Source organism: Monodon monoceros, unplaced genomic scaffold, assembly GCF_005190385.1.
Source record: "Monodon monoceros isolate NGI ecotype Baffin Bay Population unplaced genomic scaffold, NGI_Narwhal_1 Super_Scaffold_4, whole genome shotgun sequence".
NCBI lineage: Eukaryota > Metazoa > Chordata > Mammalia > Artiodactyla > Monodontidae > Monodon > Monodon monoceros.
The window spans coordinates 66,115,649-66,140,440 of record NW_021703781.1 but is presented as its reverse complement, the minus strand read 5'-3'; the positions used below and the strand labels follow the sequence as shown (position 1 = coordinate 66,140,440).

The window sequence follows — 24,792 nt, the reverse complement described above, 5'->3', positions numbered from 1 at the left end:
GATGAGAGGTAGGTACAGGTAGATCCCACCTTTACTTCCTGACCTCTTCTTAGCTTCATGCAACATTAGGTTCTGAAAGGGAATTAAAAAGATCTAGGTAACCTTTTCTAGCTCTTGATAGCTTAAAGCTTAAATTTTCATTAAAAATGTTTTATTTTCTTGTATATAAGTAGAGACTAGAAAAAAGAATTAAAAGAATAATTTGTGAAGATAGCCAGGTGCTCATTTTAAGGTAATAATATGATTACACTGCTTTAACTAATCGATTGTACAAATCCATTTCTTATATACAGTAGGGAAATTTCTATTTAAAGAACTATCGTAATGATTCCTTTTGTAATGCAGAGAAAGTTTTATACCTTGGCTTCTAAGTTTATGTCAGAGGAACTGTAAGGAAGACATGGTAATGTCCTGGGTTGAGGGAAGGGAAGAAGCTGACTTCAGATGCAAAATAACGACAGACTGTATGTGTATCTTTTCCTAATAGGGCACAACATGCAAAAGTCTAAAATGACCATCATATCATTTACTAGTTGATATGATCCCAATGCTAACTTTGGTAGGGAGCCAGGAGTGGAGGCAAAGGGATACAAAATGTATAAATACAGCCATTTATTCAAGGAACTCGTAAAAATAACCTACTCAGAGGAATACATGTAATAACCAATATGCCAAACAAATAAAGGAGTTACAACGATTTTAAAAAGGAGTTCCCTTTACTAAAGGTAGAAAGACTGGGGAGAAACGGCAACTTCTAAAAGCTCAGGAGCTATTACCACTTGAAGATCAGTAACAAATAAAGATAAAGGGTCCTTAAAATTATAATACAGGTCAATGTGATCCAAACGGACACTTTACTATTGCAAACAAGTGACAACTCTACTTATGTGGAAATTTAGTCCACTCTTGACCATCTAGGTCCAAAACAGCCATCGCTTACAACAGCATATTCTGGTCATCTCTGCTACTACTTTTTTCTTCATCTTATATGTCATCGGTCCTGTCGCTGTTTGGGCTACTGTCGGCTCTGGCCTGGATAACAGCAATCGCCTCCTCACTTGTATCTCTGTCTCCAGTACTGTCACGCTCCAAATGCTGCCAGTGTCCTTTCAAAACCACAAATCTTATGTCACTTCCCAGCTTAAAACTTCCTATAAAGGTATATGCAGAATAACTTTCAAATCTCTAAAAAAAGACTCACAAGGCACTTCATGATCTGGCTGCTACTGACATCACTAGGGTCATTTCTGGCCTGGAAAACCTCTACTCTTCTGAACTCCTTTCTACTCTCTATCAGGTTTTAGTTTAGTACCATCTTCCAGGAAGCCTTCCTTGATACCTCAGATCTTATTTATATCAGGTGTTCCTCTTATTTATGTAAGGGACAACTTCCACTTAAAGGACTACTGCAGTGATTCCTTTTGCACACAGCGCCTGTACTTCCCAACTATTTTTTGTTTGTTTTTGCTGATCTGATTCTTCCTCTGAAAACCTGCTGAGGACAGTAACCACATCTTTTCATTTTATTCTTAATATAGTAAACATATCATTTCATCCCTACGGCCAAGCACAGTGCCTAGTTTGCTTAATAAATATTTGTTAGATGAATGATTAAATGTTGCAAAACACCGTACAAAGCAACACACACACATACACTCTTTAGAATATCTGATATTTTGGATTATCTATATGACTGCCCCTTTCTACTGATAAAGGTAACTGAGGTGACTGACACTTACTTTCTAGGGTGGTTTGACAGTCTTTATGGTCTATGACTTTCATTCATTTATTTCTTCTGCAGACCCTTACTGAGCTCCTATCATGTGTCAGATACTGTGCTAGGTACAGGGGACACAAAAGTGAATGCGAAAGGGTCCTTTCCTTTAAGAGGCAGTCTACTAGGAGAAAACAGTTATGTAAACAAATAAGTGCAACCAAAAACAGAAGGTGAGAGAGAGAGAGGGGTGAGAGGGAGGGAGAGGGGAAGAAGGGAGAGATGGGAGGGGAGGGCGGGGAAGGCTGGGGTGTTAGGGAGAATAGGAAAGGCTCTATAGAAAAAATACAAGAAAATTTGTAGAGACACTACTTTTCCAGCTTTATACCCCTAACAATGGCAGCAATGCTACCAACATTTACTGTACATGCCAGGCACCAGGCTGAGCTCTTCACACACATTAATTCTCAAAACAAGCCTATGAGGTAGATATAAATAAGGAAACTGAGGCTTAGAAAGTTAAAGTGACTCTCCCAAGCTCATGTAGATAATAAGTGGCAGAGCCAGGACTCAATCTCAGGCCTGACTACAAAACCTGAGCTATTAACTAGTCTGCTATGCAGTCTTCAAATATCTGAATTAACGATCAGGGATATTAGAAATGCGCGTTAAAATGAAAGATGCTCCCAGTTCTCCTTGTGGATGCTCGGGGGGACCGCTCTTCCCAAGCTCCCCAAAGTTGGGTGTGGTCACGAGCCTTACTTGGGCTGACGAAATGTGGGTAGAAGTGATGTGTGTCACTTCTGAGGAGTTTTCAGAGCCAGTGAGCAACTCCCCAGCTCTGTCTCTCTCTGCCAGGACAGCTGGCAGAGCTCCAGACGGTGGCTGCTCCATCAGCCTGGGGGGCAGAGTAGTGCTCCCCCAGCAAACAGACCTCGTCCTAAGCCACCGGGGACCTGGGCTGCTGGTTATGGGAGCACAGCCCAGCACATCCTGACCAGTACAGTGAGAGCTACGAGGATGGAGACTTCGGGAAAAGGAGTTCCGTGAACGCCACGCTTACCCGAAGAGAGATGTTACCAAAGTTACCACTTACTTTTTCTTTGGTAATCTGCCATAGTCCAACAGGAATGCCCATATCTGATGAATCCCTGCCATGGCTATCCACAGAATGTCGTCTCTTTGGACCTCTGGACCTTTATGAAAATAAACAGTAATTACTACAGATATATCTGGTTAATACAAACATTCCCAATCTTTCAGAAATTTAAATTAAGGGAAGACAGTAGTATGTTTATAAATCATCTGATAGAAGAAAGTAAATATATTTGCAATGTTTTAAGTCATTTTGGAAATTTTTCCATTTTCCTCGTGAAAAGTTTACTTCTTTAGACTTATAAATTTACATTCACAGAAATCCGAAGTATTCTTAATAGCAAAATGTCCCTCTGCATCTCTGGGCACAATGTTTTTAAACATCTGATTTCTTACTTTATGTAACAGAAGAAATGCGTCGACACACACTCTCCAAAGAAACTCTGGCACTCAAGTACCTAAAGTACATGCTTTAGGAATATAGGAATAGTTCTTTGAACAATTTCTCATGAAAGGACTGTATCTTTTAATAGTTTAAGAAATGTATATTTCTACCCCAGTATTAGCTTTTAGACTTAAGACTCACATCACTGCTGCTCTTTAAAAATCTACTGTTTAATTGTTGTGAACCTTTTTCAAAAAGATATGGTTGACATGTAATAAACCTAAGAGTATACTATATTACAATATAGCTGTTTTCTAAAATTAATAATTTTCTGTTTTTTTAAGACTGATATTACAACTTATTACAATGTGACAAGGCTCTGTTTCTCAAATTAATTCTATTTTCAAAATATTTAATTAAGCTGTATTCTGAAGCTACTTTTACATGTAGTTGAGACATTTTCACTAAAATAATTTGCTCAGACACATGCTAAAATAAATATATCGGAAAGGCTATTTTATTCGTACTTTCTTTAACTTCAAGTAGTTGCGTCCAGAAGGAATTTTTCTTCCTTAACTTGAATTACTTTCAAGTGTCTTTTAACAAAATTAAATTTTGTTTATTTAATTTAAATTTTGTTTAGCAAAAATGTTGACAGTCAATAAACTGTGGTTGCTATGTGCCAAGCACTTTACAGAGATTATCACTTAAATCTTCTCAAAAGGCCCTTCTTACAGGCCCTTTACAAAAGAAACTGAGGCTTAGACAGGTTAGCTAACTTGCCAGGATCACAGAGCTAGTAAATGAAGGACCTGGAATCTGAACCCAGGAAGTCCAACAAGAAAATCTATTTAACATGCTGCCTCTTTTGCTGTGTTAATTGCTATCATATGAAATCTAAAGGAAAGTAGTTTATTTCCATTTAATTTTTCATAGTCAAATATTTTTAATAAACATAAATTAAAAGTGACAGTGCATCCATATAGTCTGGGGACTCAAGTCTCTGCTTAATCACTTTAGAACTAGATCAAAAACTTTTCATTATTATATTCTTTTGTTTTATTTTGCCCCTGCCATGTGAAGACAAAGGTTGAAGGTGACCATCTATAGGCCAGAAGAGAGCTCTCACCAGAAACCAATCATGCTGGCACCTTGACCTTGGACTTCTAGCCTCCAGAACTGTGAGAAAACAAAATTCTGTTGTTTAAGCCACCCAGTCTGTGGCATTTTGTTATGGCAGCCCGAACTAAGACATTCCCCCTGAGAACAGAAATGAGACAAGGAGATCTGCTATCAACGCTTATTTAGCATCATATGAAGGTCCTAATTCATACAAGAAAAAGAAGCAAAAGGCATAAAGATTGGAAATAAAACTATTATCATTAGAAGATGACATGGGTTTAAAGCCTCTCTACTTTGCCAAAGAAGAGCTGTGTTGGTATATACAGGAGTGAAAGACCAAATCAGGTCTCCATTATCTACTTCTCCAAACAGGCCAGGCTAGTTCAACTAGGGTCTACCTATGAGGCCAAAGCTTCATCGTAGTATTAGTGTGAGCACCTGTTTGGTCCTGGTCTCTGTGTACTCATTTCCTTTAGAAGCTGGAGGCATGAGAAACAGTGTAGAAGCAGAGGCTGTGTCAGGTCGGGATTCAGGAGCTTATGATCCTACGTACCAGTCGAAGAGGATGACGACGACGGCGGGGGGCATGGCGGTGAAAATGAAAACCATTCGGAACATTTCCTGTTTAAGGCACTGAGCTAGTAATAAGCACTTTATATGGATTCTTTCCTTTAACATCGTTAGCAAGTCTAGTTATTATCATCTCCATTTTATAAAGAAATTGAAACTCAAAGGGGTTAAATAATTTGTTGGTATTCACACAGCTAAACCTGGAATAATAATCCATCAGTGAGTCCAATTCCAGATTATTAGTGTTCTGATCAGAATGAAGGAACTACAGAAGTGAGCCTGTGCTCTTCTGGCCAACACTCTGCTTGGCCCGTTCTCTTTTCCCTCCCTTCCACCCCTGCTCCATGGACTTAGCTTTGGATTCAATTACCCAAGTGCATTTTAATGTGTGATCAGAAATTGAGATCTGATCAAATGTAACCAAGGCTTTATACTCCAGTATTTGCGGCTAGGTCACTCCTTCTGCCCTTCTCTTCTTGTAGCCTCTGGAATAGGCTGTGGCCAAATAATCTCTTTCAAGGATTTTTTCCAGTCCCTTGCCTTTCCATTTTTGGTTTGGTTCAGCTTATCAACATCTTCAGATTTTTACAATGAGAATCTTATAGCAAACAACAATAACAACGGACACTTATATAGTACTTTCTATGTGCCAGGCACTGTTCTGGGTGCTTTCCATACATTAATTCTCATAATTCTCACAATAAACATTTGAGGTAGATACTATTAGTATCTCCCATTTAGATGAGGAAACTGAGGCATCAAGAGGCTGAGTAACTTGTCCAAAGTCACACAACTACTAAGATGTGAAACTAATTAGAACCCAAGTGGTCTGGCCCCAGAGTCCAGGCTCATCACTTCCTTGCTAAACTGCCACTCAAGAAGTCTTTACCCTGCCTAACCATTTCAGTGAGGGCTGAAGAGTTTGTTCTTGTAAATAAAATGGGAGTTAAAAAAAATGGGGGGGGGGTGTAGTCTGGCATTTATAATGTCTATCAAACTAATAATCATGTTTATACTGTTCATCCTGGATTTTTAAATCTAAAGTATATAGTTGTGGGACTTCTCTGGTGGCGCAGTGGTTAAGAATCCTCCTGCCAATGCAGGGAACATGGGTTCAATCCCTAGTCCTGGAAGATCCCACATGCCATGGAACAACTAAGCCTGTGCACCACAACTACTGAGCCTGCGCTCTAGAGCCCGCATGCCACAACTACGGAAGCCTGTGCGCCTACAGCCTGTGCTCTGCGACAAGAGAAGCCACCACAATGAGAAGCCCGCACACCACAACAAAGAATAGCCCTCGCTTGCCGCAACTAGAGAAAGCCTCTGCACAGCAACGAAGACCCAACACAACCAAAAATAAATAAGTAAAATAAAATAAAAAATAAAATTTCCATCCTGTTGGGAAGAAGTCTCTTGACTTTCCCCTCAGCTTTAAAAAAAAAAAAAAGTAGGGGGCTTCCCTGGTGGTGCAGTGGTTGAGAGTCCGCCTGCCGATGCAGGGGACACGGGTTCGTGCCCCGGTCCGGGAAGATCCCACATGCCGCGGAGCGGCTGGGCCCGTGAGCCATGGCCGCTGAGCCTGCGCGTCCAGAGCCTGTGCTCTGCAACGGGAGAGGCCACAACAGTGAGAGGCCCGCGTACCGCAAAAAAAGTAGGGGCTTCCCTGGTGGCGCAGTGGTTGAGGATCTGCCTGCCAATGCAGGGGACACGGGTTCAAGCCCTGGTCTGGGAAGATCCCACATGCCGTGGAGCAACTGGGCCCGTGAGCCACAACTACTGAGTCTGCGCGCCTGGAACCTGTGCTCCACAACAAGAGAGGCCCGTGCAACGCGATGAAGAGTGGCCCCCGCTCGCTGCAACTAGAGAAAGCCCTCGCACAGAAATGAAGACCCAACACAGCAAAAAATAAAAATAAATTTATTTAAAAAAAAAAGTATATAGTGGTATCACCAAGTATGGGTATTAGTTCATTCTAACAAGAATGTGGCAATCATGAACATTTCAACCTTAAATTAAGAGTGCACTTGGGACTTCCCTGGTGGCGCAGTGGTTAAGAATCCGCCTGCCAATGCAGGGGGCACGGGTTCGATCCCAGGTTCAGGAAGATCCCACATGCTGTGGAGCAACTAAGCCCGTGAGCCACAACTACTGAAGCCCATGTGCCTAGAGCCCGTTCTCTGCAACAAGAGAAGCCACCACAATAAGAAGCCCCTGTACCACAACGAAGAGTAACCCCCGCTCGACACAACTAGAGAAAGCCTGCGTGCAGCGACGAGGACCCAATGCAGCCAAAAATAAATAAATAAAATAAATTAAAAAAAAAAAAGAGTGTCCTTAGAATCACTGACTTACAGCAGTCACAAATTAAAAATAAAAAAAGGACAATGCCAATAGCTAAAAAGGTTTTGGGAGTTAGGTATTTTTAAAGGCAAAATGCCTCATAATTATCAATTATCAAGAAGGATTAGTGAAATAGTTTCAGAAAACAGGAACAAAATCAGCAAATGAAATATGAATATAAAAATTACCTGCAGTTCAGCTTTTACAAATTCTGTGTTATTTTAAGCAACTATGATCAAAATAGATCCCACTGACTAGAACCCTCTTAATGGCATCTGTGAAATCATCCATTAGTGTAAATGGTTTTTTCTGCACAGCTTCTAAATCTCCCCTGTAAAGCAAAGCCTTAATCCACTAGGAAAAAGCAACAAAGTCTGTCACTGCCAGGGCACAGGAAAAGATTAATTATAACTGGAGGAGGGGGAGAGGAAAAAAAAACAAAACTCTCTGGTGGAGGGGCAAGGAAATGTCTTTGGCCAAAGACCCCAGACACCAAGTAGAGATTTCCCACTGCTGGGAGAGAAGCAGGAAACGCTTCAAAACCACTCACAAATATAAGAGAGAGTTAAGCTGCCAGAGAGAGAAGGAACAGAATCACTGAAAAAGCTCTAAGCTCTCCACCTTGTTTCGTGGAGGCCCAGGCACACAGTGCCTCTCTAAGACTGAGGCTCACCAGAACAACAGAGAACTCTCCCTTAGCCCCAATGCAACCTAGTACAGAAAGACAGCAGCAGTCTATCCCTCGGGGATCTGTGCTGGCTGACTGAAAGCTGACGGTGGAGTACTAACACTAAGAAAAAGTCTCTAGCATCTAGCCCCGCAGGCTTAGGCAACAGCCCACTGCTAGAGGACTGTGAAAGCCATGGTGACTTGACAGAACTCACAGCAATAATAAAATCCAGATCCAGGCCAGCTTCTGACTAAACTGACTCGACCTCCCATAATAATGACAAATACTGTTGATCTCAGCCTCTATAGTTCCACGCATGACTGGAATTTAACAAAAAAAAGAGAAGACGCACGTAAATGTAAGCAAAACAAAATAAAAAAACATTTTCAAGAGACAAAGCGATCAACAGAAACAGACTCAGAGCTGACCTGAAATTTAGATCTATGACATAGACTTTGAAATCACTATGCTTACTATGGTAAAGAATCTAGAGAAAAAGATGGCCAACATACCTAAACAGATGGGGAATTTGAGCAGATAGATGAAATCTCTAACAAATATTAAAATGGAAATACTGTTAGAAAAAGAATAATATCAGAAATGAAAAATTCCTTCAACAAGCTCATCAGTTGACTAGACACAGCTGAGGAAAAATTCAATGACCCTAAAGATAAATCAACAGAAATTATGCACACTGAAACACAAAGAGAATAAAGGGTGAACATTAAAAAAAAAAAACCAAAACCATAATATGTAAAAGTTGTTGAATATAATATTAGAATCTAACATACGAGTAACTGAAAGCCCAGAAAGAAGAGAAAGGAGCAGAAAAACTATTTGAGAAGATAATGGTTGAGAATTTTTCCAAATAACGAAGGACGTCAAGAATCCTAAGCAGGTAACTCCTCGATGTATCGATCAAACTGCTGAAAGCCAAAGAGAAAATCTTGAAGGCAGCCAGAGGAAAAAAACACATTTTTTATACTAAGGAACTAGGAAAAGAATTAAATCAGACTTCTCGTTTATACTATGTAAGCTATAACACAGTGCAATGACATCTTTAAAATATCAAAAAAAAAAAAAAAAAAAAAAAAGCCAATCCAGACTTCTTTATGGAGTAAAAATAGCTTTCAAAAATGAATGCTAATTACTTTTTCAGACCCTCCCCCTCCAAAGAAAGGGCCAAGAGAAATCACTGTCAGCAGACAAGTGCTGCAAGAAATGTTAAAGTTAGTTCTACACGCAAAAGCAAAATTACTCCAGCCAGACACGGGATTTTTAAGAAATCAGCAATGTTGGGAAACAGTCTGGCAGTTTCTTACAAAATTACACATACACTTATCATATGATCTAGGAATTTCATTCCGAAGCATTTGCCCAAGAGAAAATATATGTCCACATAAAAACCTGTACACAAACGTTTATAGAGGCTTTAATCATAATTGCCATAAACCAGAGACAGCTGAAACGCTTACCAACTGGTGAGTTAATAAACAAATTGTGGTACAGCTGTACAATGGAATACTACTCAGCAATAAAAAAGAACTACTGATACATGCAAGAACATGGATGAATCGCAGAAGATTATGGTAACTGAAAGAAACCAGACATACAAAACTATACAGAGGAACAAGAAATCATTGTTGCCAGTGGGTGGAGTGGGTAGAGTGGGTGGTAGAGGGCGAGGGAGGGAGACTGAACAGAGTCATAAGATAACTTTTTGGGGTGATGGAAATATTCTATATCTTGATTGTAGCAATGGTTATAAAGATTCTTCATAATAGAACTTACACCTATTAAGGGTAAATGTTACTTTCTGTAAATTATTACCTCATCATTCGAACTGAAAAAAAACCCTTATAAACACCAAGTCAGTGTGATAATAGTTATTCAGATATAAAAATACTACTACTGTTTTTATTTTGTTAAAATAAAAACACACTAGTCACATTATATAAAATTTATTCCTCAAAAAAATTTTGTATTATCTGATAAGAGGATAAATGTATTTTATTTAGAGCATATTAATGGAAGTCAGAGAAACATATTATCTAAGCTGTAGATCACCAGACTAGCATACTAAATAGTTGGATTTCAATCATTAAAGGTCAAATAAGTACAACTAAATTTCTATCTAGGGAAATGCTGATTAAAGGGCCAAGGAAGGTTAATGGCATTTGGGCACACTATCCTTTCTGTAAATGATTTAAAATCAGATGAAGTCTGAAGTACTTAGAGACTAGCAGGGGTTCTGACCTTTACGATAAAAGAAATTCTCAGGTTATTGTCGGGCATGAGTGGAGACAGCACAGACTTGGTATGCATTTTAGAAACATGGCAATGTTTCTGGTGAGAAAATGAATTTATTGGAGTTCTTTTTAATTATTTTTAGTGCATTATAAAGTTTTGACCATATTTAGAGTGATAATCAAAAATGGACAAAGATGAAAATAACTTTTATAAAGTGATTTTTTGTAAAAATCAATTTATGTGAATTATTTCCATGCTTTTATCACTGTAATGGCATAATTAGGTTAAATATTCAGGTACTATTAAAAATACAAACACACACACATTTACATATTACATATATATTTAAAATAATCAGAGGTATTTCAAGTCCCTTTCCCTAATCTCTTTTTGAAGTGTACACTGTTCATTATCTGAGTCTTTTGGTGGGGTATATATTCAACTGTATATTGTCTTTGTTACTTTTCACTCTCTTTATATGATCTATTTTCTTTCCTTTTAAGGTTTAATTTTTACTTAAATATGCATATGAATGGGTAACTGTTCTACATAAAGGTTAAATAATAACTAAACATCCATGTGCACAACACCAGCTCAAGAAAAGGGAAGATTATTTGAAAACTTCCTGCATCCCTCTGTGAGCATATCCTCCTCCTCTTCCCAGAAGGAACTACCAGTCTAAAAATTTGTGTTTTTCATTATCTTCTTTGATTTTAAAATTTTACCATGTCTGAATGGATCTCTCAATGTATAGTTAGTCTTGCTTGCTACTGAACATTCTATAAAAGGTGCTTTCTCCACTCAACAGATTTCCTGGTACTTCTCCATGCTGTCAGGTGTAGCCGTGGTCCATTGTCTGCACTGCAGAACAGCTTAATATATGATGATACCACAATACCTTATCTATTTTTCATGTTTTCCTTCTGATAATTCCATCCTTTCTCATATTCCTAACTATGGTAGAATTTCAGAAATATTCTATATAATTCTTAAAGTATTAAAGAATTTACGTGCTTACAAGAACAATTTTTATTAACCACAGTCCCCTTCAAGTTGCATTTAATCCCACATCTGCTTAAGCCAGTTTTACAATTACGTAATTTAAATATATTCAAACCAATTCAATATGAATGAATTGGAACGAAGTTTTTCCTCTGAAAACAAAGTTAATACTTTGGAAAGACAATAAAGGCAAGTAGCAAAGTCAAATTGTTAGTGAATAAGATGTGGAAAGACAATTGGAAAGAATAGGTTTTAAAAATTTCAGCCCTGTTTTCTTTTCAGGTGTTTTAAAAACTCATCACAGTTTAAGGAAACCAAAACAATACATTGTGATTGGTATAAGACTGTCAGAAAAGACACACTTAAACATCAAAAGACTGGTTAAAAATGTACATTCTACAGGGCTTCCCTGGTGGCGCAGTGGTTGAGAGTCCGCCTGCCGATGCAGGGGACAGGAGTTCGTGCCCCAGTCCGGGATGATCCCACATGCCACGGAGCGGCTGGGCCCGTGAGCCATGGCCGCTGAGCCTGTGTGTCCGGAGCCTGTGCTCCGCAACAGGAGAGGCCACAGCAGTGAGAGGCCCACATACCGCAAAAAAAAAAAAGTACATTCTATAAATGTACATTTATAGTTCTTAAAGCATTTTTAGTTTTATGATTAACAGATTTTTTTTTCCACATGGATCAATTATCATACCCAATCAGTTCAGTAAATTATTCTACTGGGGCTTCCCTGGTGGCACAGTGGTTGAGAGTCCGCCTGCCGATGCAGGGGACACGGGTTCGTGCCCCGGTCTGGGAAGATCCCACATGCCACGGAGCGGCTGGGCCCGTGAGCCATGGCCGCTGAGCCTGCGTGTCCGGAGCCTGTGCTCCGCAGCGGGAGAGGCCACAGCAGTGAGAGGCCTGCGTACAGCAAAAAATAAATAAATAAAAATAAATTATTCTACTGCATTTATTTACTTCTACTTTTATTTCACAAAGTATTCAGGTAGTTTACAAGGAAATAAACCCTAGTAAGATAAATTTAAAATAAGAAAATTGAAACAATAGGTAAATAGAGTAGAAAAGAAAGATGCAGCCAAGTAATATTAAAAAATGAATGTCAGCCCGGAGATGGAAACAACCTAAGTGCCCATCATCGGATGAAAGGATAAAGAAGATGTGGTACATACATACAGTGGAATATTACTCAGCCATAAAAAGAAACAAAATTGAGCTATTTGTAATGAGGTGGATAGACCCAGAGTCTGTCATACAGAGTGAAGTAAGTCAGAAAGACAAATATCGTATGCTAACACATATATATGGAATTTAAGGGAAAAAAAATGTCATGAAGAACCTAGGGGTAAGACAGGAATAAAGACACAGACCTACTGGAGAACGGACTTGAGGATATGGGGAGGGGGAAGGGTGAGCTGTGACAAAGCGAGAGAGAGGCATGGACATATACACACTACCAAACGTAAGGTAGATAGCTAGTGGGAAGCAGCCGCATAGCACAGGGAGATCAGCTCGGTGCTTTGTGACCACCTGGAGGGGTGGGATAGGGAGGGTGGGAGGGAGGGAGATGCAAGAGGTAAGAGATATGGGAACATATGTATATGTATAACTGATTCACTTTGTTATAAAGCAGAAACTAACACACCATTGTAAAGCAATTATACCCCAATAAAGATGTTAAAAAAAAAAAAAGAATGTCATGTTTCCGTTACACTTTGCTAGAGACAAATCTGTCTCTAAGTTTCCTAGGAATCAATATAACAATGCAAACACAATCAGTTATGATATTCAAATTATCCAGGAGCTTAAAAACAAACTTGATACTTAGAAAAAAACATAATTATCTATAACACAGAAAAATTCTCTAGTAGATAATCAGAGAGGTTATTTATAAGATAATAACTGAAATTAGCAGCAAACCCTTATAGTAAAAACAGTTCAGAAGTCCCACAGGACTGTGTTTTGATGAAATATATAATATGAAACATATACACATATAAATGAATGTAAGATATGTTGATGTGTTAATATATTTTTAAATGAATGACATGATGTCAAAATACAGTTAAGTAAAAACAATTGTAAGGAGAGCAATTATTCTATGATCCAGTTTCCCCATACTCTGACAATAATGCATTAATCCAGGATTAGACTTCAGAGTGATTTAAAGCAGTGGCTCTTAAAATGTTTTGGGGTAACACACCACTTCGAAACTGATGAGAATCTGACCAACTCCCCCAGACCTTAAATAGAATTTCTGGGAAATTTAAGTACTTCGCAAAATCTAACCATGAATGCCTTGAGTATATAACTCAAGGTTAAAACTCTTGTAGTCATTGTGATTATAGGTCCTTCATACAGTACTTGAAAACCATTTTCTCTTAGCATTTTGAAAGGTGTTGAGCTTATTTAAGTGCATTCAAGATTACTCCTCTTGCCAAGTACCTGGAGTGAAGCTAATTTAAACTGTAAGTTAAATGCGGAACCATATGCTTTTAATGATCTATTGAGCTAAGGTAGGATTCACTTCCTTTTCTAAAAGCTGAGCTTAATAAAGACACAAGCCTCAGCACATCACTCCAGTTGGAAGCTGAGGGAGTACTTGTCAACAGGGCCAATATTTTTCTTGGAAAGCAATTTGGGTACACTCTCAATATGAGATAAACAACCAGAAATTCCATGCCATAAAGTATGACTGAAAAATTTTTAGCCTATAAAAATATGTAAGTACTTTATTAAATAAATCCAACTTAGTAAAGCATCCGGTAAAGTACACCCTGTTTTTAAGCAATATAAATTCTGAAATATGTAACAGATTGAATTACTGGTCTCAAGTCTTTATTCCTCTGTGGTAATAATACCACCACACCCTTGCCATTGCCTCACTGTAGGCAAAGTGCATATCCCTGCCCCATAACTTTGAGCTTAGTTATGTGACTTGCTTTAATGACAGTAGGTAAGCAGATATGACATGAGCAAAGGCTTTAAATGTGTGTAACTGGGCTTACTCTCCTGTGCTCCTGCCTTTTGCCAAAAGAATATACCTCAGTCAGCTACTGGCTCAAGAAAAAGGAGAAACAAATGGAGCAGATCTGGACCCAAAAAACAGTCTGGAACCAAGCCCAGGCTCAGCCTTGATCAACTGAACCCCAACCCTGTATGTAAGTGAGAAATAAAGGTTTAGGTTTATATGGGTTTGGGGATGATTTCTTATGAAGCTTTACTGTGGCAATTACTGACAGACAGTAAATACACGCTGTAAGATGTAAAACATAAATATCAATAACTGAATTGCTATATGGACTATTAACTATAAATCACTGGGGCTTACATATTAAGAGAATTTTTTTTTCCCTTGAGGGAAGGTAATAACATACCAAAATAACAGTTCTCATCCACTTTGACTATATTTTACTAACAGATATATTTCAGACTGTTTTTCCATCTATAAGATTATGTTCAAATAGCTCAGGTGTGTACCAAAAGCAGGGAGGCAAGTCCGGTTAAGTCCTGATGGGGATGAGTATTTTTAGCCCTGAAATTATTTAGAATTGCTGGTGCATGGTGATAAAAAGAAGATCGAGGTGTAGTTGGTTTTCTTATTGTTTTAAAAATCTCTACATATAATATATCTCTTTATTGACTGCTCTTGAGACACACTGCTCCCTCTACCTTCTCAACCCCTCCCCACTGTGAGCCACTAAAACAACTCATCATTATTAGGGCACCAAATTCCAAAAATGGAATTTTCAAAAATAACTTACACAAAATACCTAAGTTACATATATTAAGTGCAGGTAGTACCAGAAGTTCATTCAGTTACTTTATAAATATTAAAAGCTTTATAAAAAGTTAATCACAATGAAAAAATTAAGGTCTTTGAATTATAACCAAATTGGCATCATAAAAAAATTATCTCAAATGTAAAATCATCCAACTAAGATGGTGCTTAAGTCACTCTATAAATATATTAAAATCATACAAACCATTTAGCTCCAAGTTCCATTTTCAATATATTCTACTAAATTTCTTTCTTCATTACTCTGGTTTTAAACATGTAGATAACCATGTCAGCAACGCTGAGGGCCAGTGAAAAATAAGAGTACTAGCGCTGCTGGATTATCTTTTAGTCAAGTAATATATAGGTAACAAAGACTGTAAAAATAAGGCAAATCTCATTTTCAATTTTCTAAGTAATTCAGTAGGATAAAGTTTTTACTTTTTAAATTAAGTTTTATTTTTTAATCTTAACTTTTTCTTCCAGTTTTATTTATATAATTGACATATACAGCACTGTATAAGTTTAAGATGTACAACATAATGATATGACTTACATACATCATGAAATAATTACATTAAGTTTAGTGAATATCCATCACCTCATATAGATTAAAAAAGAAAAGAAAAAATTTTTTTCCTTATGATGAGAACTCTTAGGATTTACTCATCTTAACAACTTTCATACACACATACAGCACTGTTAGTTGTATTAATCATGTTGTACATTATAGCCCTACTTCTTATGTATCTTATAACTGGAATTTTGTACTTTTTGACCACCTTCCTCCAAATCCCCCACCCCTGCCTCTGGTGACCACAAATCTGATCTCTTTTTCTATACGTTTGTTAGCTTTTTGAAGTATAATCGACTACAACTCTATGATAGCTCCTGGTACACAACGTAGTGATTTGATATTTCTATACATTGCAAAATGATCACCGTAAGTCTAGTTACCAAAGATATTGTATTATTATTGACTATATTCCTCATGTTGTACACTGCATTCCTGTGACTCATTTCTTTTTTAACTGGAAATCTGTACCTCAATTTTCCTCACCTATTTCACTCATCCCCACCATCCCCTTCCTTGTTTGTTGTATCTATGACTCTCTTTCTGTTTTGTTATGTTTGCTCATTTGTTTTTAGATTCCACATATAAGTGAAATTATACAGTATTTGTCTTTCTCACCCTCTAGGTCCATTCATGTTGTCACAAATGGCAAGATTTCATTCTTTTTTATGGCTGAGTAATATTCCACTGTATATAGGTAAAGTTTTTTTTAACTACTCAAAAGAAGCTATAATAATTAAATAAAAATTTTATTGATAATCTAAAAACACCCTCTGTCATTTCTTGATTTTTTACACGACAGTAAATAAAAAGGACATTGTTAAACAGTATAGTGGGTGAATAATCTTTTGAAATTCTGAAACTATAGTCTGTCCAATTTCAGAACATTCAGAACTATCTTAATTGGAAGCTGCAACTAAGATGAAATTCTTTAACATTAGAGAAATACCCTATCTTGTGTATAAAATACAATATGTATGTAATGTTACATGTAATATATAATGATATATTTACTCTATCTTCTCTATATTACTGCTGGCTTTGTTTTTATGCAATTAACAAATCCCAAGTCATTGGTATAAAAGCATAAAATAACTAGTAAAAGAATTAGTCAAAAATGAATGTTCCCATAATATCTTAAAACTTTTACTTAGCAAAATTTACTTATATTTAATATCAAAAGTTTACATACCTGACCTTCCAAAAACTATATCCCAAGGAGAACTAATGGGCTGCTCTTCTCCTTTAGCTCCACCTTCTTTATCTGTACCTTGAATTCCAATGCCAGCTACAGTGCTCACCATCTCAGCTTCTAGGTCAATCTATAGACATTAATACAGGTTTTATGCAATGCATCTATTTCCCGTAGAACATACAGAAAACATGTACTTTATTTACAGAATGTGTGAACTTATTATATGTTAATTAATAAAACTGAGTGGTTTTTAGTGTGTAAAAAAAAAACCATGTGCAACATACTTAAAAAAAAAAAAGCTTAAAAAAAAGGCTAATCAAGTACATGGTGACCTTGTTATTGAAATGCATAAAACTCAGTCCTTTTCATTTCTTCATCCGTCCATTCCCCCACTTTCCTCTTACTCCCCTCCCTCATCATGCCTCTACCAGAACTGCTGTTGATCTCATCTCAACTATAAAATATTTTAAAAGAAGGTGAAATTTGAAAATTTAAAGCAGAATCAAGGAAAACACTTGCTTCTTAAATTAAATGTATGTATTTCAATTATGCTTGGCTAGTAATTGACACATATGGAGCTTAATATGTGGTAAGAACTAATCCAAGTATCATCCATCCATCCATCCACCCATCTTAATAACCCTATGACTGTGATTTTGATTACTTTAGAGGAAACTGAGGCACAGATCATTCAGTAAGATCCCAAGATCCCACAGCTAGTAAGTCAAGGATCTTGGATTTGAACCAGTTCTAGCTCTACTATGTTATATAGCCTCTGCTTCATAAACCAAAAAATCAATGCATTCTACTGAAAAAAGATGCTCTGGTTTCATCTCCTGAGACACTTTCAACATTTTATCATGAAAATTTTCAAACACAGAGAAAGCTGAAAGAATATTGCACCAAACATCCATATATCAACAGTTCACTGACTTGCTTTACCACATATCTCATCCAGCTATCAATCCTTCAATTCATTTACATTTTCTGATGCATTTCAAAGTAAATCATAAACATTAGTACACTGTCCCTAAATATTTCAGTAGGCTTGTCATTAACTAGAGTTCCATATTTTTTCAGATCTCCTTTTTCCTTTTTTGAGGCAAAACTTACAACGAAATGCACAAATCTTAAGTGTATCACCTGATAAATTCTCAAAAATGCATAAACCTGTGTGGCCCCAACTTATATACAGAATGTTACCTTCACTCCAGAAAGTTCCCTCATACCTCCTTCCAGTCATTCTTGACCCCAGTGGCAAACAGTGTTAATTTTTTATTTCCATCACAGATTAGTTGTAACTCTTCTAGGATCTCAGATAAATGGAGTCATACAGTAATGAACTCTTTTGTGTGAGGCTTCTTTCATTTAACATGTTTGAGATTTATTCATGTTCCTTTTTATTGCTGAGCAGTATTCCATATAAGGAATACATCACAGTTCATTTACATATTTTCTTACTGACAGACAGCTGGGCTATTTCCAGTTTGGGGGCCTTCAAATAGAGTTGCTATTAATATTCTTGTATAAGCCTTTTTGTGGACATGCTTTCACTTCTCTTGGGTATATACAGAGGACTGTAACTGCTATGTTATAGGGAAAGTATATGATTAGTTTGATTAAAAAACTCCCAAAAGGTTTTCTCCAGTGCTCTATCATTTTCTATTCCCACCAATGATGTATGAGAGTTCAAACTGCTCCACATCCTTGCCAACCTATGGTATTGTCAGTCTTTTTAATTTTAACCATTATACTGGATATACAGTGGTATTTCATTGTGGTTTGAACGTACATTTCCTTCTCAGCTCATGATGTTGATCACTTTTCTATGTGCTTGTGGTCATTCTTATATCTTCTTTTGAAAAATATTCAAATCTTTGGCTCATTTTTCATTGGTTTGCCTTCTCATTTTTCAGTTGTAGAAGCCTTTATATTTCATGGATACTAATCCCCTACATAGATGTGTTTTTGTGAATTTTTGTGACTATTTTCTGACAGCCTGTGGCTTTTCACTTTAACAGTGAAGTTTAATAGAAGTTTTACATTTAGATAAATTTGAATTTATAGTTTTTTTCTTTTATGATTATTATTTCTGTGTCCTGTCTTTGAGAAACCTTTGCCTACATGCAAGTCACAAGGATATTCTCATGTTTTCTTGTAAAAGCTTCATAGTTTTAGCATTTACATTTAGGTCTGTGATGCATCTTGAATTGATGTTTGTATATGGTGTGTGAAGTAGGTGTCATATTTATTTTTTCCCCATGTTGGTATTTAGTTGTTCAAGCACAATGTGCAGAAATGACTTTCCTTTCTCCCCTGATTGATTTCATGCTTTTTAGAAAATCAAGTGACATGTATACACTGATGTGTATACAACTGATGACTGATAAGAATCTGCAGTACAAACAAACAAACAAACAAAAAAACAACTAATACTAAACTTTCTTCGGGTTATTTGTATGGAAATATGTTAATATAAATGTTTCAGACATTACATGAAATTTCTAAAAATCTTATATGTTCTGGTATAATATGTTCTGGTATACCAGAACATATAATATATGTTCTGGTATAATGCCTATATAAGATCTTGATATAGTTATTACTTTAAAACGTATATCTCAGAAATAACTAAATTTCCTTGTCAATTGCATTATTACGAACTTTCATCAAACCTTTAGCCGTGGTCATTTTTAAGTCTTCTGTCATTACAGACAGTTCTGGCTGTACTCTGGTGCTTTTGCAAAAACGTTCCTATAAAAGGGTTTCATCTTCAAGGAATTCATGGAAAAGACTCTGACAAGTACAGGTCTCTGGTAACTGACCGTACTGCTGAACTGAATGAATAAGCATTTTCAGAGCTCTAATGGAAAACTGATGAATTCATAAAAGTGCCAACAAAAGATCAAGATGAAAAAAATTAATTACATGGGACTGAGTGAACTGATGAGGATGATTATAATTTTTGTGACTTTCTGTTTGAATAAAAAGAAGAAAAAATCCCACAAGGACTCAGAGGCAAAAAATATACCAATCAATTTTCACTGGAAAGTAAAGGAGCCGTTACAGTGGAGAATTACTGGACTGAATGTCAATATTATGACATAGTATGAGTGTGTTTCGTGTTTGGTAATTGCAATCATTGTTGCTTTTGTTGCGGTCATCCATTTACAATGCTTGGTGTCAGTTTATTTATCTCTTGTAAAAATAAAATACAGTGAGTGTGTGTGTGTGTGTGTGTGTGTGTGTGTGTGTGTGAAAAAAGGAGTTTTCAGTTAACTGATAGTCATGCTCTATAGAAATAGTATTTTAGAAGCAATATTCTGATTACCACTTATCCAGGTGATTGATTAACATATACCTCAAGGAAAAGAAATCCTAGTATGGAGTTCTCTTTCAGTAAGTGCACATTTCTTAAGATGACTCCCATGAATACTGACACCCATAGACTGAAATTCATTTTTTTTCACTTTTCTCCCAAACCCACGTCACCAAAATTCCAAGCTATTACCTTAGAGCTTCTTGTAAAAAAAAAAAAAAAAAAAAAAAGAAAGAAAATCAAGTAACTGCACAGGTGTAAGGTTACTTCTAGGTGCTGCACTCTTTTTTACTGATCTATATATCTATCCTTATGAAAGTATGACATTGTCTTGATTATACATAGTACAGCATGAGTATATAGCATAGCATTATAGCAAATCTTGACATCAGGTAGTGTAAATCTTTCAACTTTGTTCTTTTTCAATATTGTTTTAGATATAATAATCCTTTGCTTGCATTTCCACATAAATTTTGGAACCCATTTGTTAATATCTACCAAAAAAGCCTGATGGCGTTTTAATTGGGATGGCACTGAATCTATAGATCAATTTAGAGCAAACTGAATTTTAATACTGAGTTTTTCAATCCAATATTAATTTTTGTCAGCAATTTTTATAGTTTGAAGTATACAGGGCTTGTATATACTTCTAAAAACTTATTCTAAGTATTTTATTTTGGTTGCTAAGTAAATAGAATTTTAAAATTCCATTTCCAGTTGACTATTACTAGTATATAATAAATATAAAACAAATAAAAATAAAATAAAATAAAAATATAGTTGATCTTTATATACTGATTTTGTATTTTGCAACCTTTCTAAATTCACTTATTAGTTCAAGTAACTTTGTATAGATTTCTTAGAATTTTCTATGTACATGTCATGTCACTGACAAATAGTTTATTCTTCTTTCTTCTCATCCTCTATATCTTTTATTTCTCTTTCTTACCTTATTATAATGGCTGTACTTCCAGTACAATGTTTAATAGGCATGGTAAGAGTGGGGATCCCTGCCTTTTCCCCCCTCTTGAAGGGAAAGTATTCAATACTTTGCATTAAGTGTAGCTGTAGGCTTTTTGCAGATGGCCTGATTTTATCATATTGAGGACACTGATTTCCATTTGAAGTTTACTAATTTTAACATGATTAGGTATTAAATGTTTTCCAATGTTTTTCTGAATCTAGTGAAGCATCATCCTTTATTCTGTTACTATGGTGAATTACATTTATCACCAGATTTATTCTGGTGAAATCCTCTTGCATTATTTTTAGTAGCTGCTCTATAATATCCTGAAATTGTAAAGAATATTCATCAGTGTAACTTTATTTATATTTTTACTGAACTCAAAATCTGCAAAGTATAATCTGCAAAAATACCATAGGCAGCTACAGATGGGCCCTTGAAATAGATCTTGATTTAAGAAATGTATCACAGAAACTGATAGGATAGTTTAAAAAATGCTCTTGGAAGAAGCCCTGGGCCCAGGTGATGTTACAAGGGAGTTTTAATAAATATTCAAAACCATTAATTCCTATGTTAGACAAATTATTCCAAAAAACAGAAAAAGAATGAAAACCAGCTCATTTGATGAGGTTAGTGTGACCTTGGTTCCAAAATCCGGTGAGAACAGTACAAGAAAATATAGAGCCATTTAATTTTAAAATATTAAATATAATTTTGGATAATCAAATCCAATTTGACTTTTTAAAAAATTCATGATTAGGTAAGGTTTATCCCAGGATTAAAAAGATGGTTCAACATCAAAAATATCTATTAATGTAATTCATCACATCAGAATACTAAGGGCAAAAAAATATACAATTATTTCCATAAATGTAGAAAATGCATTTAATAAAATCATATAATAATTATTAGTAACAAAGAATAAAGTTTCTTAACTTCATAAATATTTTATTTCCCAAAGCTATGGAAAATATTAAACTTGTGGAGAAAGTTTACAAGAGTTCCATTTAAGACTACGAGCATGACAAGACACCCACTATGGCTGTAATGCTTAAAAGCAATATAATAAAAGGAAATGGGAAGTATAAAAATAAGAAGGGAAAAGATAAAACTGTCATTCGTTCCTTCAAAAAATATAATTTACTTACATGAGAAAGAAACAGAAGTTTTGCAGAAATGGATAAGTTGATCCTAAAATTCATATGGAATTGCAAGGGATTCAGAACAGTCAAAACAATATTGAAAAAGAAATAAGTAGGAGGATTCATACTTTCTGATTTCACAATTTGTTAAAAGTTATAGCAATCAAAACAGTGTGGTACTGGCATAAGGACAGATACATAGATCAATGGAATAGACTTGAAAGTCCAGAAATAAACCCATGCATGTATTAATAATTTTCAAAAGGTTGCCAAGATTATTCAATGGTGAAATAATAGTCTCTTCCATAAATGGTTCTGGGATAACTGGATATCCACATGTAAAAGAATGAAGTTGGACCCTTACTTCATACCATATGCAAAAATCAACTAAAAATGGATCTAAGACCTAACTGTGAGAGCCATAACTATAAAAATCTTAGAAGAAAACATAGGAATAAATCTTTGTGACCTTGGATTTGGCAGTGGATTCTTACATGACACAAAAAAATATAAGCAATGAAAGAAATAAATAGATAAATTGGGAATCTTCAAAATATAAAACTTCTGTGCATCAAAAGACATGATTAAGGAAGTGAAAGGAGGAGGAGGGAGGAACCAAGATGGCGGAGTAGAAGGACGTGCTCTCACCCCCTCTTGCGAGAACACCAGAATCACAACTAGCTGCTGGACAATCATCGACAGGAAGACACTGGAACTCACCAAAAAAGATACCCCACATCCAAAGACAAAGGAGAGGCCACAATGAGACGGTAGGAGGGGCGCAATCACAGTAAAATCCAATCCCATAACTGCTGGGTGGGTGACTCACAGACTGGAGAACACTTATAACACAGAAGTCCACCCACTGGAGTGAAGGTTCTGAGCCCCAAGTCAGGCTTCCCAACCTGGGGGTCCGGCAACGGGAGGAGGAATTCCTAGAGAATCAGACGTTGAAGCCTTGTGGGAATTGATTGCAGGACTTCGACAGGACTGGGGGAAACAGAGATTCCACGCTTGGAGGGCACACACAAAGTAGTGTGCGCATCGGGACCCAGGTGAAGGAGCAGTGACCCCAGGGGAAACTGAACCAGACCTACTTGCTACTGTTGGAGGGTCTCCTGCAGAGGTGGCGGGGGGTGGGGGGAGCTGTGGCTCACCGTGGGGACGGGGATACTGGCAGTGGAGGTTCTGGGAAGTACTCCTTAGCGAGAGCCCTCCCAGAGTGTCATTAGCCCCACCAAAGAGCCCAGGTAGGCTCCAGTGTTGGGTTGCCTCAGGCCAAACAACCAACGGGGAGAGAACCCAGCCCCACCAGTCAACAGTCAAGCAGATTAAAGTTTTACTGAGCTCTGCCCACCAGAGCAACAGCCAGCTCTACCCACCACCAGTCCCTCCCATCAGGAAACTTACACAAGCCTCTTAGGTAGCCTCATACACCAGAGGGCAGAGAGCAGAAGCAAGAAGAACTACAATCCTGGAGCCTGTGGAACAAAAACCACATTCACAGAAAGATAGACAAGATGAAAAGGTAGAGGGCTATGTACCAGATGAAGGAACAAGATAAAACCCCCCAAAAACAACTAAATGAAGTGGAGATAGGCAACCTTCCAGAAAAAGAATTCAGAATAACGATAGTGAAGATGATCCAGGACCTTGGAAAAAGAATGGAGGCAAAGATTGAGAAGATGCAAGAAATGTTTAACAAAGACCTAGAAGAATTAAAGAACAAACAGAGATGAGCAATACAATAACTGAAATGAAAACTACACTAGAAGGAATCAATAGCAGAATAACTGAGGCAGAAGAACGGATAAGTGACCTGGAAGACAGAATGGTGTAATTCACTGCTGCGGAACAGAAGAAAAAAGAATGAAAAGAAATGAAGACAGCCTAAGCGACCTCTGGGACAACATTAAACACAACAACATTCGCATTATAAGTGTCCCAGAAGGAGAAGAGAGAGACAAAGGACCGGAGAAAATATCTGAAGAGATTATAGTCGAAAACTTCCCTAACATGGGAAAGGAAATAGCCACCCAAGTCCAGGAAGTGCAGCCAGTCCCACGCAGGATAAACCCAAGGAGAAACATGCCGAGACACATAGTAATCAAATTGGCAAAAATTAAAGACAAAGAAAAATTACTGAAAGCAGCAAGGGAAAAACGAAAAATAACATACAGGGGAACTCCCATAAGGTTAACAGCTGATTTCTCAGCAGAAACTCTACAAGCCAGAAGGAAGTGGCATGATATACTTACAGTGATGAAAGGGAAGAACCTACAACCAAGATTACTCTACCCTGCAAGGATCTCATTCAGATTCAATGGAGAAATCAAAAACTTTACAGACAAGCAAAAGCTAAGAGAATTCAGCACCACCAAACCAACTCTACAACAAATGCTAAAGGAACTTCTCTAAGTGGGAAACACAAGAGAAAAAAAGGATCTACAAAAACAAACCCAAAACAATTAAGAAAATGGTCACAGGAACATACATATCGATAATCACCTTAAACGTGAATGGATTAAATGCTCCAACCAAAAGACACAGGCTTGCTGAATGGATGCCAAAACAAGACCCATATATATGCTGTTTACAAGAGACCCACTTCAGACCAAGGGACACATACAGACTGAAAGTGAGAGGATGGAAAAAGATATTCCATG

At 36.9% G+C, this 24,792-nt stretch overlaps 1 protein-coding gene across 1 annotated transcript in view; it reads right to left on the bottom strand.

Annotated features, from left to right (window-relative positions):
• The window catches only part of NHLRC2 (NHL repeat containing 2), a 59,095-nt gene that overhangs the window by 8,364 nt on the left and 25,939 nt on the right, over positions 1 to 24,792 (bottom strand). The window contains exons 5-6 of the mRNA XM_029245741.1: positions 16,699 to 16,828; positions 2,811 to 2,910 (exon numbers count right to left, since the gene is read on the bottom strand). Coding sequence (XP_029101574.1) covers positions 2,811 to 2,910; positions 16,699 to 16,828 — 230 coding nt within the window. The remainder of the gene's footprint in view (positions 1 to 2,810; positions 2,911 to 16,698; positions 16,829 to 24,792) is intronic.